We start from the raw sequence: 14,653 nt of genomic DNA, 5'->3' as shown, positions 1-14,653 counted from the left end.
AGCCAGGAGTAGCCAGTTCCCTCCTCCTCCCTCGGGACTTGAATATTGCCTGCAGATAACGTTTAACTCATGTTGTAATTACATATACGCAATACCTGAGATGCCAACCTTTTCTTTATGGACATGGAATTGGTGACTTTGGACCTGCGGTTCCTAAAGCTCCATCACTGGCGTTTTTCCTCCCCTCAAGTCTGGGTCTGTTGTCGGCTCATTGATTGGGATTGATTATGATTAATTAACAATTCCATTATCGTTGTATCATGTGACTACCAAGATGCTAGAAGACGAACTGGATGGACCTCAGTCTTTTATCATCCAGTGATTCCTATGTTGCTATGTTTTTTGAAGGTGTTTTTTGTACAAATCTTGCTCCTACCATTACCCTGATTCTCAGGGCTCATCACTCCAAGAAGCATTTAATGAATGAATGTTTACGCACAAGCTCAGGAGTCGGCCCGTGGCTCAGTGGGTAGAACCGACACCTCTGAGTCAGAAGGCTGTGCGTTCAAGTCCGACTCCAGAGCCATGAGCCTATAATCCAGGCTGACATTCCCAGGGCGGTACAGAGGGAGCGCCGCACCGTCGGAGGGGCGGTACAGAGGGAGCGCCGCACCGTCGGAGGGGCGGTACAGAGGGAGCGCCGCACCGTCGGAGGGGCGGTACAGAGGGAGCGCCGCACCGTCGGAGGGGCGGTACAGAGGGAGCGCCGCACCGTCGGAGGGGCGGTACAGAGGGAGCGCCGCACCGTCGGAGGGGCGGTACAGTACAGAGGGAGTGAGTGACCATTGACTATGGGGAATGGTCTCCCCTGTGTATTTATCGGGTGATGCCTTGTATAACCCCCAGCTGCATCTGTGCTGGAACATGTCAAGGTTGGATAGAGCTGTCTTGGGTTGTAGGGTGAGGAGTCATGGCGAGGGGGGGCACAAGGCATGGTGCGGGGGGCCGCGAGGCACGGTGAGGGCTGTGTGATCTGCACTGCCCTGCGAGTGGCTGTAAATACGTGACCCAGTTTGAACACATTCCCAAACCTTGCCAAACATTCTCCAATTACAAGCCTGGTTACACTGCATGCTGTTACGAATGCAATGAAGTGTGTATGGATGGGTTTAGTGCTGGCAGATAGATTTTAATAGAAATACATACATGGTTTTGTGTACAATACTGGCACACCCAGTTTCCTCCAATCATAGTGCCCTTGCACGGTGATTATTAGGGGACAATCTCCCTGGTCACAAAAGTTGAACATCTCTCAGGATTCTCCAATCCTCCTCACAGCCATCCATCAGCAGAAACACCCACCTTCGATCTGCTCTGCCAGATGCTGCAGTGACATGGCCCAGGAGACTTCAGTACTCACCTGCCCCCCTACTTCCTCATTAATACATTCGGACACAATCTCTCAGCACTTTACATGATGATGGAACTCAGTTACAGCCTGTAACTGCCCTGCTGCTTTAATTGGTTGGGAGATCACACACCACTCCTGGACTCCTCACAATGTCAAGTTCACCACTATCCTCACACATGGTCAATGCCGATGGTTATAAGTCAGTGCAGGGGGAAGGTGGCAGCGATACCTGCACAAAGACAAGGAAACAAACATATCACTGGAGAATGGAGACACCATTTCCCTCAACCCCCCACACCCCTCCCCTGTTCGCCCCTTCCCCCTCCCCCCCATTCGCCCACTCCCCCCAAGGTAACCCCTCCCACCTGGTGCAGAGTCTGTGTCCAGTAAAGACCGGGGGGCGGTGGTGAAAAGAGCCGGGGGGAGGGGGGTAAAGACTGCGGAAACTGCAGACTTCCTGATGGATGAGTGACTCAGGGCTGATTCCACAATCCTAGTGATGAGCCACAGGCAGAATGTGGGAAATATTGGGCGGGCCCTGTTAATACTAATGTCTGACCCCACAAGCGCGACCCCGGGCGAGGAGGACAGAATCAGCCCTGTTGCCGCCTTCTGATTTCATCAGACTCACTGTCACAAGTTGCGGGTCACTGTGATATTTATATTTATATTTACTAACCTCACTAAAATAATGCCAAAGACCAGCATCATTGGAAAGACACACGCTATCCCAAAGACAATACCAATGATCATGCCAGGTTTATAGGTCGCATATGGAACTAAGGAATGAAATAAAATGACTCAATTAATTCATCATCATCACGCTTTAAACATTTACACTGTAAAGGAATAGCCCGAGATTACAAATATACAGTTCCTGCAATGACTTGCATTTATATAACGCCTTTATAGTAAAACGTCCCAAGGCGCGTCACAGGATCAATCAAACAAAAATTGACACCGAGCCACTTAGAGATATTAGGACAGGTGACCAAAAGCTCAGTCAAAGAGGCAGGTTTTAAGGAGGGTCTTAAAGAAGGAGAGGTGGAGATGCGGAGAGGTTTAGGGAGGGAATTCCAAAGCTTAGGGTCTAGGCAGCTGAAGGCACGGCTGCCAATGGTGGAGTGATTAAAACCAGGGATGGACAAAAGGTCAGAGTTTGAGGAACGCAGAGATCTCGGAGGGTTGTAGGGCTGGAGGAGGTTACAGAGATCGGGAGGGGTCAGTCCGTGGAGGGATTTGAAAACAAGGATGAGAATTTTAAAATCGAGGCGTTCCCGGACCGGGAGCCAATGTAGGTCAGCGAGCACAGGGGGTGATGGGTGAACGGGACTTGGTGCGAGTTGGGATATGGGGCAGCAGAGGTTTGGATGAGCTCAAGTTTATGGAGGGTGGAAGATGAGAGGCCGGCCAGGAAAGCATTGGAATAGTCAAGTCTGGAGGTAACAAAGGCACGGATGAGGGTTTCAGCAGCTGATGAGCTGAGGCAGGGGCAGAGACTGGCGGTCTTGGTGATGGAGCGGATATGTGGTTGGAAGCTCATCTCAGGGTCAAATAGGATGCCAAAGGTTGCAAACGGTCTGGTCCAGCCTCAGACAGTGGCCAGGGAGAGGGATGGAGTCGGTGGCGAGGGAACAGAGTGCATGGCAGGGACCGAGGACAATTTTTGCTCATCCAGCGCTAGATATCGGACAAGCAATGCGACGAATGGGAGACAGCGGAGGTGTCGATGGAGGTGGTGGTGAGGTAGAGCTGGGTGTTGTCAGCGTACATGTGGAACCTGACGTGTTTTCGGATGATGTTGCCGAGGGGCAGCATGTAGATAAGAAATAGGAGGGGGCCAAGGATAGATCCTTGGGGGATGCCAGAAGTAACAGTGCGGGAGCGAGAACAGAAGCCATTGCAGGTGTATAATGGAGAACAAGGAAATAGGGGATGAATTGAACAGATATTTTGCATCCATCTTCACTGTAGATACAAATAACACTAGAAATAATTGTGAATCAAGAGGTGAAAGGGAGGGAGGAACTTAAAACATTTACAATCACCAGGGAAAGGATTCTGAAAAAATTATTAGAACTAAAGGCTGACAAGTCCCCAGGTCCTGATGGACTTCATCCTCGAGTCTTCAAATAAGTGGCTGCAGGGATAGTAGATGCATTGGTGTTAATTTTCCAAAATTCCCTAGATTCTGGAAGGGTCCCATCAGATTGGAAAACAGCAAATGTAACTCCTCTATTCAAGAAAGGAGAGAGACAGAAAGCAGGAAACTACAGGCCAGTAGCTTAACATCTGTCATGGGGAAAATGCTAGAATCTATTATTAAGGAGGTTATAGCAGGGCACTTAGAAAATCTCAATGCAATCAGGCAGAGTCAATGCAGCTTTGTGAAAGGGAAATCGTGTTTGACTAATTTATTAGAGTTCTTTGAGGAAGTAACAAGCAACGTGGATAAAGGGGATCCTGTGGATGTGGTGTACTTGGATTTCCAGAAGGCTTTTGACAAGGTGCCACATCAAAGGCTACTACACAAAATAAGGGCTCATGACATAGGGGGTAACATATTAACATGGATAAAGGATTGGTTAGCTAACAGGAAACAGAGAGTAGGCATAAATGGGTCATTTTCAGGTTGGCAAGATGTAACGAGTGGAGTGCCACAGGGATCAGTGCTTGGGCCTCAACTATTTACAATCTATATCAATGACTTGGATGAAGGGACTGAATTTATGGTTGCTAAATTTGCTGATGACACAAAGGTAGGTAGGAAAGTAAGTTGTGAAGAGTCTGCAAAGGGATATAGATAGGTTAAGTGAATGGGCAAAAATTTGGCAGATGGAGTGTAATGTGGGAAAATGTGAACTTGTCCACTTTGGCAGGAGGAATAGAAAAGCAGTGTATTATTTAAATGGAGAGAGACTGCAGAACTCTGAGGTACAGAGGGATCTGGGTGTCCTAGTACATGAATCACAAAAAGTTAGTCTGCAGGTACAGCAAGTGATTAGGAAGGCAAATGGAATGTTGTCATTTATTGCAAGAGGAATGGAATATAAAAGTAGAGATGTTTTGCTACAGTTGTACAGGGCATTGGTGAGACCACATCTAGAATACTGTGTGCAGTTTTGGTCTCCTTATTTAAGAAAAGACATAATTACTTTGGAGGCAGTTCAGAGAAGGTTTACTCAACTGATTCCTGGGATGAGGGGTTTATCTTATGAGGAAAGGTTGGACAAGTTGGGCCTGTATACACTGGAGTTTGGAAGAATGAGAGGTGATCTTATTGAAACATGTAAGATGCTGAGGGGACTTGAAGGGGTAGATGCTGAGGGGATGTTTCCCCTTGTGGGAAAGACTAGAACTAGGGGCCACAGTTTAAAACTAAGGGGTCTCCCATTTAAGACGGAGATGAGGAGAAATTTTTTCTCTCAGAGGCTCGTGAGTCTGTGGAACTCCCTTCCCCAGAGAGCGGTGGAGGCAGGGTCATTGAATATTTTTAAGGCTGAGTTCGATAGATTCCTGATTAACAAGGGAGTGAAAGGTTATAGTAGGTAGACAGGAAAGTAGGGTTGAGGTCACAAATCAGATCAGCCACGATCTTATCAAATGGCAGAGCAGGCTCGAATGGCCTACTCCTGCTCTTAATTTGTATATTTGTAGGTGATTCTGTGGCTAAAACGAGATAGATAAGAATGGAACCAGACGAGCGCAGTGCCACCCAGCTGGTCGATGGAGGAGAGGCGTTGGAGGAGGAGGAGGATGGTGTAGTCAATCATGTCAAAGGCTGCAGACAGGTCGGGAAGGATGAGGAGGGCTAGCACGGTCAAAGTCACATAGGATGTCATTTGTGAATTTGATAAGGGCCGTTTCAGTACTGTGGCAGGGGCGGAAACCTGATTGGAAGGATTCAAACATGGAGTTGCGGGAAAGAAGAGCACGGATTTGGGGACATGTTCAATTCGAACTTGGCTTTACTCAGCTGCACCGCCATCCCAGCATGGTCAAATAGCTCGCTGATGCTCACTACCTTAGGTGACATGAGTAGTGAGGAATACTTGGAGATGGTACTGGAGTGGATCTAGATTCCAGCAGGAGTCAATGCTTGAGGGAGAGAGAGATAAAGGTCACCAACATTTCTCTCAGGGTCCCACAGGAGCTGAGTGCACAGTGTAGAGGCCAGAGATAGTGAGCAACACTGAGCCCACTGTCCCTGACCTGGGTTATCTCCTCTGGCTGCTCCAATTGACCTCAGTACCCTGGCTTAGAGAGGTGAAATATCACCTGCTATTCTCACTGCTCCACACTATTCGCTACCTGTGCCCCTCAGGCGAGCAGATTTCTGTGACAATAGAATTATAGAATCGTTACAGCAAAGAAGGAGGCCATTCGGCCCATCGAGCCTGTGCTGGCTCTTTGTAAGAGCAATCTAGTTAGTCCCACTCCCCGCTCTTTCCCCATAGCCCTGCGAATTTTTTCTCTTCAATTATTTATCCAATTCCTTTTTGAAGGCCATGATTGAATCTGCCTCCACCACCCCCTTGGGCAGTGCATTCCAGATCCTGACCACTCGCTGTGTAAAAGTTTTTCCTCATGTCACCTTTGGTTCTTTTGCCAATCACCTTAAATCTGTGTCCTCTGGTTCTTGACCCCTCTGCCAATGGGAACAGTTTCTCTATTTACTTTATCTAAACCATTCATGATTTTGAATACCTCTATTAAATCTCCTCTCAACATTCTCTGCTCTAAGGAGAACAACCCCAGCTTCTCCAGTCTATCCACGTAACTGAAGTCCCTCATCCCTGGAACCATTCTAGTAAATCTCTTCTGCACCATCTCCAAGGTCTTCACATCTTTCCTAAAGTGCGGTGCCCAGAATTGGACACAATACTCCAGTTGTGGTCGAACCAGTGTTTTATAAAGGTTCATCATAACTTCCTTGCTTTTGTACTCTATGCTTCTATTTATAAAGCCCAGGATCCCGTATGCTTTTTTAACCGCTTTCTCAACCTGCCCTGCCACCTTCAACGATTTGTGCCCATATACCCCCATTTCTGTGACAGACGCTGTCCGGAGGGCCGATCTCAGCGGCGGACGCTGTCCGGAGGGCCGATCTCAGCGGCGGACGCTGTCCGGAGGGCCGATCTCAGCGGCGGACGCTGTCCGGAGGGCCGATCTCAGCGGCGGACGCTGTCCGGAGGGCCGATCTCAGCGGCGGACGCTGTCCGGAGGGCCGATCTCAGCGGCGGACGCTGTCCGGAGGGCCGATCTCAGCGGCGGACGCTGTCCGGAGGGCCGATCTCAGCGGCGGACGCTGTCCGGAGGGCCGATCTCAGCGGCGGACGCTGTCCGGAGGGCCGATCTCAGCGGCGGACGCTGTCCGGAGGGCCGATCTCAGCGGCGGACGCTGTCCGGAGGGCCGATCTCAGCGGCGGACGCTGTCCGGAGGGCCGATCTCAGCGGCGGACGCTGTCCGGAGGGCCGATCTCAGCGGCGGACGCTGTCCGGAGGGCCGATCTCAGCGGCGGACGCTGTCCGGAGGGCAGCTCTGAGCAAATGGCTGCAGCCAAGCTCTGCCTCTTCACTCATCCTCCTGTGCGCTTCCAAAACAGAGCAGGGCTGGAAATTTGGGCTGCAGCACTCTAAATTGTAGCAGTTCACCTTTAAGAAAGGTTAGAGTGTGACTGGGGTTTAATGTCCATTGCATGTGAGAGACCACTGTCCTCTGCTATAAAGGACCCTCTGGGAAATAACCAGCTGGCTGGGTGGAATGGGAGACTGTTGGAATGACCCTTACCAGTTCCCATCCCCCAATGTGGAAAATTGCCCAGGTATGTCCTATCCACAAAAAGCAGGACAAATCCAATCCGGCCAATTACCGCCCCATCACTCTACTCTCAATCATCAGCAAAGTGATGGAAGGTGTCGTCGACAGTGCTATCAAGCGGCACTTACTCACCAATAACCTGCTCACCGATGCTCAGTTTAGATTCCACCAGGACCACTTGGCTCCAGACCTCATTACAGCCTTGGTCCAAACATGGACAAAAGAGCTGAATTCCAGAGGTGAGGTGAGAGTGACTGCCCTTGACATCAAGGCAGCATTTGACCGAGTGTGGCACCAAGGAGCCCGAGTAAAATTGAAGTCAATGGGAATCAGGGGGAAAACTCTCCAGTGGCTGGAGTCATACCTCGCACAAAGGAAGATGGTAGTGGTTGTTGGAGGCCAATCATCTCAGCCCCAGGGCATTGCTGCAGGAGTTCCTCAGGGCAGTGTCCTAGGCCCAACCATCTTCAGCTGCTTCATCAATGACCTTCCCTCCATCATAAGGTCAGAAATGGGGATGTTCGCTGATGATTGCACAGTGTTCAGTTCCATTCGCAACCCCTCAAATAATGAAGCAGTCTGAGCCCGCATGCAGCAAGACCTGGACAATATCCAGTCTTGGGCTCATAAGTGGCAAGTAACATTCGTGCCAGGTAAGTGCCAGGCAATGACCATCTCCAACAAGAAAGAGTCTAACCACCTCCCCTTGACATTCAACGGCATTACCATCACCGAATCCCCCACCATTAACATCCTGGGGGTCACCATTGACCAGAAACTTAACTGGACCAGCCATATAAATACTGTGGCTACGAGAGCAGGTCAGAGGCTGGGTATTCTGCGGCGAGTGACTCACCTCCTGACTCCCCAAAGCCTTTCCACCATCTACAAGGCACAAGTCAGGAGTGTGATGGAATACTCTCCACTTGCTTGGATGAGTGCAGCTCCAACAACACTCAAGAAGCTCGACACCATCCAGAACAAAGCAGCCCGCCTGATTGGCACCCCATGCACCACCCTAAACATTCACTCCCTTCACCACCAGCGCACTGTGGCTGCAGTGTGTACCATCCACAGGATGCACTGCAGCAACTCGCCAAGACTTCTTCGACAGCACCTCCAAAACCCGCAACCTCTACCACCTAGAAGGACAAGAGCAGCAGGCACATGGGAACAACACCATCTGCACGTTCCCCTCCAAGTCACACACCATCCCGACTTGGAAATATATCGCCGTTCCTTCATCGTCGCTGGGTCAAAATTCTGGAACTCCCTTCCTAACAGCACAGTGGGAGAACCGTCACCACACGGACTGCAGCAGTTCAAGAAGGCGGCTCACCACCACCTTCTCAAAGGCAATTAGGGATGGGCAATAAATGCCGGCCTCGCCAGCGACGCCCACAACCCATGAACGAATAAAAAAAATGCCTCAAAAAAGCACAGTGAACTATCCCCCAGTGCAAACTCTGCCCTTCCAGTTTCTGGATCCAATTCAATTGGTGAAGTGTATTGCACACCATATTACACCCGTTGTTCACCCACACTCAGTTCCTGGAATACCTACACAAAGCCCCATGCTGGTTACCAGAAAGGGTTTATTCTGTATCACAAGCAATTTTGGAGAAATCAGTCATTTCATGTACCCTGATTTACAAACACAATAAAGCGCAGTACAAGAGACTTTGTTACACACTAAATGGAAAGTTTTATACACTCACTCTTGATTGACAGCAAGTAGGAGCTGTTGCTTTGGCTGATGGGGTTCTGTGCAATACAGGTGTAGATGCCAGAATCAGATTCCTGTGCCATATGAATGATTAAAGTCCTATTATTATCAGACAATGTGTAATGCTCATTAGGAATGGAAACTCCATCTTTGATCCACGTGATAGAATCGGCTTCCCTTTCCTGCAGTACACAGTTCAATGCGATAACACTGTTCACCAGGCTGGAATTGCTGTATATTTTGAGTATGGTAAGAAGCTCTGGAGAGAGAAATGGAACAGAGGCTTTTAAAACAATATTAGGGAGAGACATTAGAATCATAGCACCGCATGCAGAAAACTACTTCAGGAGAGGAGAGGAGAGGCAGAAAGGGGCTGATCTTTCTCACTTATTTCGACGAACATAATCAAATAAGTAGTTTTAATATGCTTACGGAAGACTTCAAGAAATACATTTTTCAAGCGTTTAGTGCCTGAACTGTCCAGTAATACGTATTGCCCAGAATCTGCTTCCTGTACATTCATTAGCAGGAAGGACGCATTTGTTGAAAAAAATTGAATCCGTTCTTTATACGCACGATGGATAATAAGTCTCTTACGGCCGACGTAATACTCCACGATGCTGAGAGAGTTTTTAGGATGTATGAAATACCAATAAATAAAGAAATTTCCAATAAAATTATGCATTCCAGGAATTAAAACAGAGCTTCCTTTGGCAGCAACCAATTTGACCGTCGCTGAAATAAAAGAAAAGTACATTACACAGTGTCACTGCACAAACACCCGCACAGGCCCCCCCCCCCCCCCCGCGCACTGCCCCCCCCCCCCCCCCCGCGCACTGCCCCCCCCCCCCCCCCCCGCACACAGGCCCCCCCCCCCCCCCCCGCGCGCACTGCCCCCCCCCCCCCCCCCCCCGCGCACTGCCCCCCCCCCCCCCCGCGCACTGCCCCCCCCCCCCCCCCCGCGCACTGCCCCCCCCCCCCCCCGCGCACTGCCCCCCCCCCCCCCCGCGCACTGCCCCCCCCCCGCGCACTGCCCCCCCCCCCCGCACACAGGCCCCCCCGCCCCCCCGCACACACGCCCCCCCGCCCGGGGGGGGGGAGGAGCTAAATACGATTAAAATCACTAAGGAATTGGTACTCAGTAAATTAATGGGACTCAAGGCGGATAAATCCCCTGGACCTGATGGCTTACATCCGAGGGTCTTGAGGGAAGTGGCAGTAGGGATTGTGGATGCTTTGGTAATAATTTTCCAAAATTCTCTGGACTCGGCAAAGGTCCCGGCAGATTGGAAAACTGCTAATGTAACACCCTTATTCAAAAAGGGTAATAGGCAGAAGGCTGGAAATTATAGACCAGTTAGCCTAACATCTGTGGTGGGTAAAATTTTGGAGTCTATTATTAAGGAGACAGTAGCGGAACATTTGGATAAACATAATTTAATAGGACAAAGTCAGCATGGCTTTACGAAGGGGAAGTCATGTCTGACAAATTTGCTTGAGTTCTTTGAGGATATAACGTACAGGGTGGATAAAGGGGAACCAGTGGATTTAGTGTATTTAGACTTCCAGAAGGCATTCGACAAGGTGCCACATAAAAGATTATTGCTCAAGATAAAGAATCACTGGATTGGGGGTAATATTCTGGCATGGGTGGAGGATTGGTTATCTAACAGGAAGCAGAGAGTTGGGATAAATGGTTCATTCTCGGACTGGCAACCAGTGGCCAGTGGTGTTCCGCAGGGGTCGGTGCTGGGTCCCCAACTCTTTACAATCTATATTAACGATTTGGAGGAGGGGAGCGAGTGCAACATATCAAAGTTTGCAGGTGATACAAAGATGGGAGGGAAAGTAGAAAGTGAGGAGGACATAAAAAACCTACAAGGGGATATAGACAGGCTGGGTGAGTGGGCGGAGATTTGGCAGATGCAATACAATATTGGAAAATGTGAGGTTATGCACTTTGGCAGGAAAAATCAGAGAGCAAGTTATTATCTTAATGGCGAGAAACTGGAAAGTACTGCAGTACAAAGGGATCTGGGGGTCCTAGTGCAAGAAAATCAAAAAGTTAGTATGCAGGTGCAGCAGGTGATCAAGAAGGCCAACGGAATGTTGGCTTTTATTGCTCGGGGGATAGAATATAAAAACAGGGAGGTATTGCTGCAGTTATATAAGGTATTGGTGAGACCGCACCTGGAATACTGTATACAGTTTTGGTCTCCATACTTAAGAAAAGACATACTTGCTCTTGAGGCAGTACAAAGAAGGTTCACTCGGTCAATCCCGGGGATGAGGGGGTGGACATATGAGGAGAGGTTGAGTAGATTGGGACTCTACTCATTGGAGTTCAGAAGAATGAGAGGCGATCTTATTGAAACATATAAGATTGTGAAGGGGCTTGATCGGGTGGATGTGGTAAGGATGTTCCCAAGGATGGGTGAAACTAGGACTTGGGGGCATAATCTTAGAATAAGAGGCTGCTCTTTCAAAACTGAGATGAGGAGAAACTTCTTCACTCAGAGGGTAGTAGGTCTGTGGAGTTTGCTGCCCCAGGTAGCTGTGGAAGCTACATCATTAAATAAATTTAAAACAGAAATAGACAGTTTCCTAGAAGTAAAGGGAATTGGGGGTTACGGGGAGCGGGCAGGAAATTGGACATGAATTTAGATTTGAGGTTAGGATCAGATCAGCCATGATCTTATTGAATGACGGAGCAGGCTCGAGGGGCCGATTGGCCTACTCCTGCTCCTATTTCTTATGTTCTTATGTAAGTACAATTTGAAAATTTGCGGATGACACCAAATTGGGGGGTGTAGTTAACACTGTGGAGAACTGCAACAAAATACAGGAATGAATAAACTTGCAGAATGGGCGTGTAATTGGCAAATGAATTTCAATTATAGGTAAGTGAGGTAGTGCATTTTGGTATACGGAATAAGGAGGCCACATACTCCTTGGAAAATAAGAGTCTAAACGGGATAGACGAGCAAAGAGATCGTGAGGTACAGATGCACAAATCACAAAGTAGCAACGCAGGTTAATAAGGCCATAAAAAATTGCAAATAAATCAACAGGGTTCATTTCTAGAGGGATAGAATTAAAAAGCAGAGAAGTTATGTTAAACTTATATGGAAACTTGGTTAGACCACACTTGGAGTATTGTGCACAGTTCTGGTCTCCATGTTATAGAAAGGATATAGAGGCCTTGGAGAAGGTGCAAAAAAGATTTACAAGGATTATACCAGAACTGAGAGACTATCCTTTTCAGGAAAGACTGAACAGGCTGTGGCGCTTTTATATAAAAATGAGAAGGCTGAGGGGTGACCTGATAGAGATCTTTAAAATTATGAAGGGGTTTGGCACGAACTCGATGGGCAAATGACCTCCATCCTTGCTGTAACCATTCTATGATTCTATGATAGGTTTCCACTTGTGGGGGAGTCCAAAACTAGGGGCCATAAATATGAGAGTCACTAATAAATCACTTTACCCAGAGAGTGGTTAGAATGTGGAACTCGCTACCACAAGGGGTAGCTGAGGCAAATAGCATCGATGTACTTAAGGGAAGTTAGACACACATGAGGAAGAAAGGAATAGAAGGTCATGCTGATAGGGTGAGATGAAGTAGGGAGGGAGGTAGCTCCTGTGGAGCATAAACACCAGCATAGACCAGTTGGGCCAAATGGCCTGTTTCTGTGCTGTAAATTCTATGTAATTCTATGTAAATTAATCCCTTATAGAGTATGAATCATGCACATTCATGTATATTCATGTATATTTCATGTATATTCAATTCCTTATAGACTACGGATCGTGCATATCAATTAGTCATAATAAGAATAAAACCAGACAGACCACCCGGCACTGGACCACGAGGCACCGGACACGACAAAGGCAAAGGCAAACCAAGCCCAGTCGACCCTGCAAAGTCCTCCTCACCAACATCTGGGGACTTGTGCCAAAATCGGGAGAGCTGTCCCACAGACGAGTCAAGCTACAGCCTGACACAGCCATAATCACAGAATCATACCTTTCAGCCAACGTCCTAGACTCTTCCATCACCATCCCTGGGTATGTTCTGTCCCACCGGCAGGACAGACCCACCAGAGGTGGCGGCACAGTCAAGAGGGAGTGGCTCTGGGAATCCTCAACATTGACTCTGGACCCCATGAAGTCTCATGGCATCAGGTCAAACATGGGCAAGGAAACCTCCTGCTGATTATCACCTACCGCCCTCCCTCAGCTGATGAATCAGAACTCCTCCATGTTGAACACCACTTGGAGGAAGCACTGAGGGTAGCAAGGGCACAGAATGCACTCTGGGTGGGGGAATTCAATGTCCATCACCAAGTGCGGCTCGGTAGCAACACTACTGACCGAGCTGGCCGAGTCCTGAAGGACATATCTGCCAGACTGGGCCTGCGGCAGGTGGTGAGAGAACCAACACGAGGGAAAAACCTACTCGACCTCATCCTCACCAATCTACCTGTCGCAGATGCTTCTGTCCATGACAGTATTGGTAGGAGTGACCACCGCACAGTCCTTGTGGAGACGAGGTCCCGTCTTCATACTGAGGACACCATCCATCGTGTTGTGTGGCACTACCACCGTGCTAAATAGGATAGATTCAGAATAGATCTAGCAGCTTAAAACTGGGCATCCATGAGGCACTGTGGGCCATCAGCAGCAGCAGAATGGTATTCCAGCACCATCTGTAACCTCATGGCCTGGCATATTCCTCACTCCACAATTACCAACAAGCCAGGAGATGATCTCTGGTTCAATAAGGAGTGTAGAAGAGCATGCCAGGAGCAACACCAGTCATACCTAAAAATTAGGTGCCAACCTGGTGAAGCTACAACACAGGGTTACATGCACGCTAAACAGCAGAAGCAGCATGCTATAGACAGAGCTAAGCGATCCCACAACCAACAGATCAGATCAAAGCTCTGCAGTCTTGTCACATCCATGAAGAGTTTGCAACCATCTTCAGCCAGAAGTGCCGAGTGGATGATCCAACTCGGCCTCCTCCCGATATCCCCACCATCACAGAAGCCAGTCTTCAGCCAATTCAATTCACTCCACGTGATATCAAGAAACGGCTGAGTGCACTGGATACAGCAAAGGCTATGGGCCCCGACAACATCCCGGCTGTAGTGCTGAAGACTTGTGCTTCAGAATTAGCCGCACCTCTAGCCAAGCTGTTCCAGTACAGCTACAACACTGGCATCTACCCGACAATGTGGAAAATTGCCCAGGTATGTCCTGTCCTCAAAAAGCAGGACAAATCCAATCTGGCCAATTACCGCCCCATCAGTCTACTCTCAATCATCAGTCAAGTGATGGAAGGTGTCGTCAACAGTGCCATCAAGTGGCATTTACTCACCAATAACCTGCTCGCTGATGCACAGTTTGGGTTCCGCCAGGACCACTCTGCTCCAGAGCTCATTACAGCCTTGGTCCAAACATGGACAAAAGAGCTGAATTCCAGAGGCGAGGTGAGAGTGACTGCCCTTGACATCAAGGCAGCATTTGACCGAGTGTGGCACCAAGGAGCCCTAGTTAAATTGAAGTCAATGGGAATCAGGGGGAAAACTCTCCAGTGGCTGGAGTCATACCTAGCACAAAGGAAGATGGTAGTGGTTGTTGGAGGGCAATCATCTCAGCCTCAGGGCATTGCTGCAGGAGTTCCTCAGGGTAGTGTCCTAGGCCCAACCATCTTCAGCTGCTTCATCACTCAGATGAGCATCACTTCCCT

At 48.9% G+C, this 14,653-nt stretch overlaps 1 protein-coding gene across 1 annotated transcript in view; it reads right to left on the bottom strand.

The window, feature by feature from the left end:
* Nucleotides 1-1,108: 1,108 nt before the first annotated feature.
* The window catches only part of LOC137305034 (pregnancy-specific glycoprotein 22-like), a 29,344-nt gene continuing 15,799 nt past the window's right edge, over nucleotides 1,109-14,653 (bottom strand). The window contains exons 3-6 of the mRNA XM_067973800.1: nucleotides 9,331-9,633; nucleotides 8,891-9,157; nucleotides 2,031-2,130; nucleotides 1,109-1,580 (exon numbers count right to left, since the gene is read on the bottom strand). Coding sequence (XP_067829901.1) covers nucleotides 1,532-1,580; nucleotides 2,031-2,130; nucleotides 8,891-9,157; nucleotides 9,331-9,633 — 719 coding nt within the window. The 3' untranslated portion in view covers nucleotides 1,109-1,531. The remainder of the gene's footprint in view (nucleotides 1,581-2,030; nucleotides 2,131-8,890; nucleotides 9,158-9,330; nucleotides 9,634-14,653) is intronic.

This window comes from Heptranchias perlo, chromosome 39, assembly GCF_035084215.1.
Source record: "Heptranchias perlo isolate sHepPer1 chromosome 39, sHepPer1.hap1, whole genome shotgun sequence".
Taxonomy (NCBI): domain Eukaryota; kingdom Metazoa; phylum Chordata; class Chondrichthyes; order Hexanchiformes; family Hexanchidae; genus Heptranchias; species Heptranchias perlo.
The sequence above is the reverse complement of the archived record's forward strand: the minus strand, read 5'-3'. Positions and strand labels throughout refer to the sequence as shown.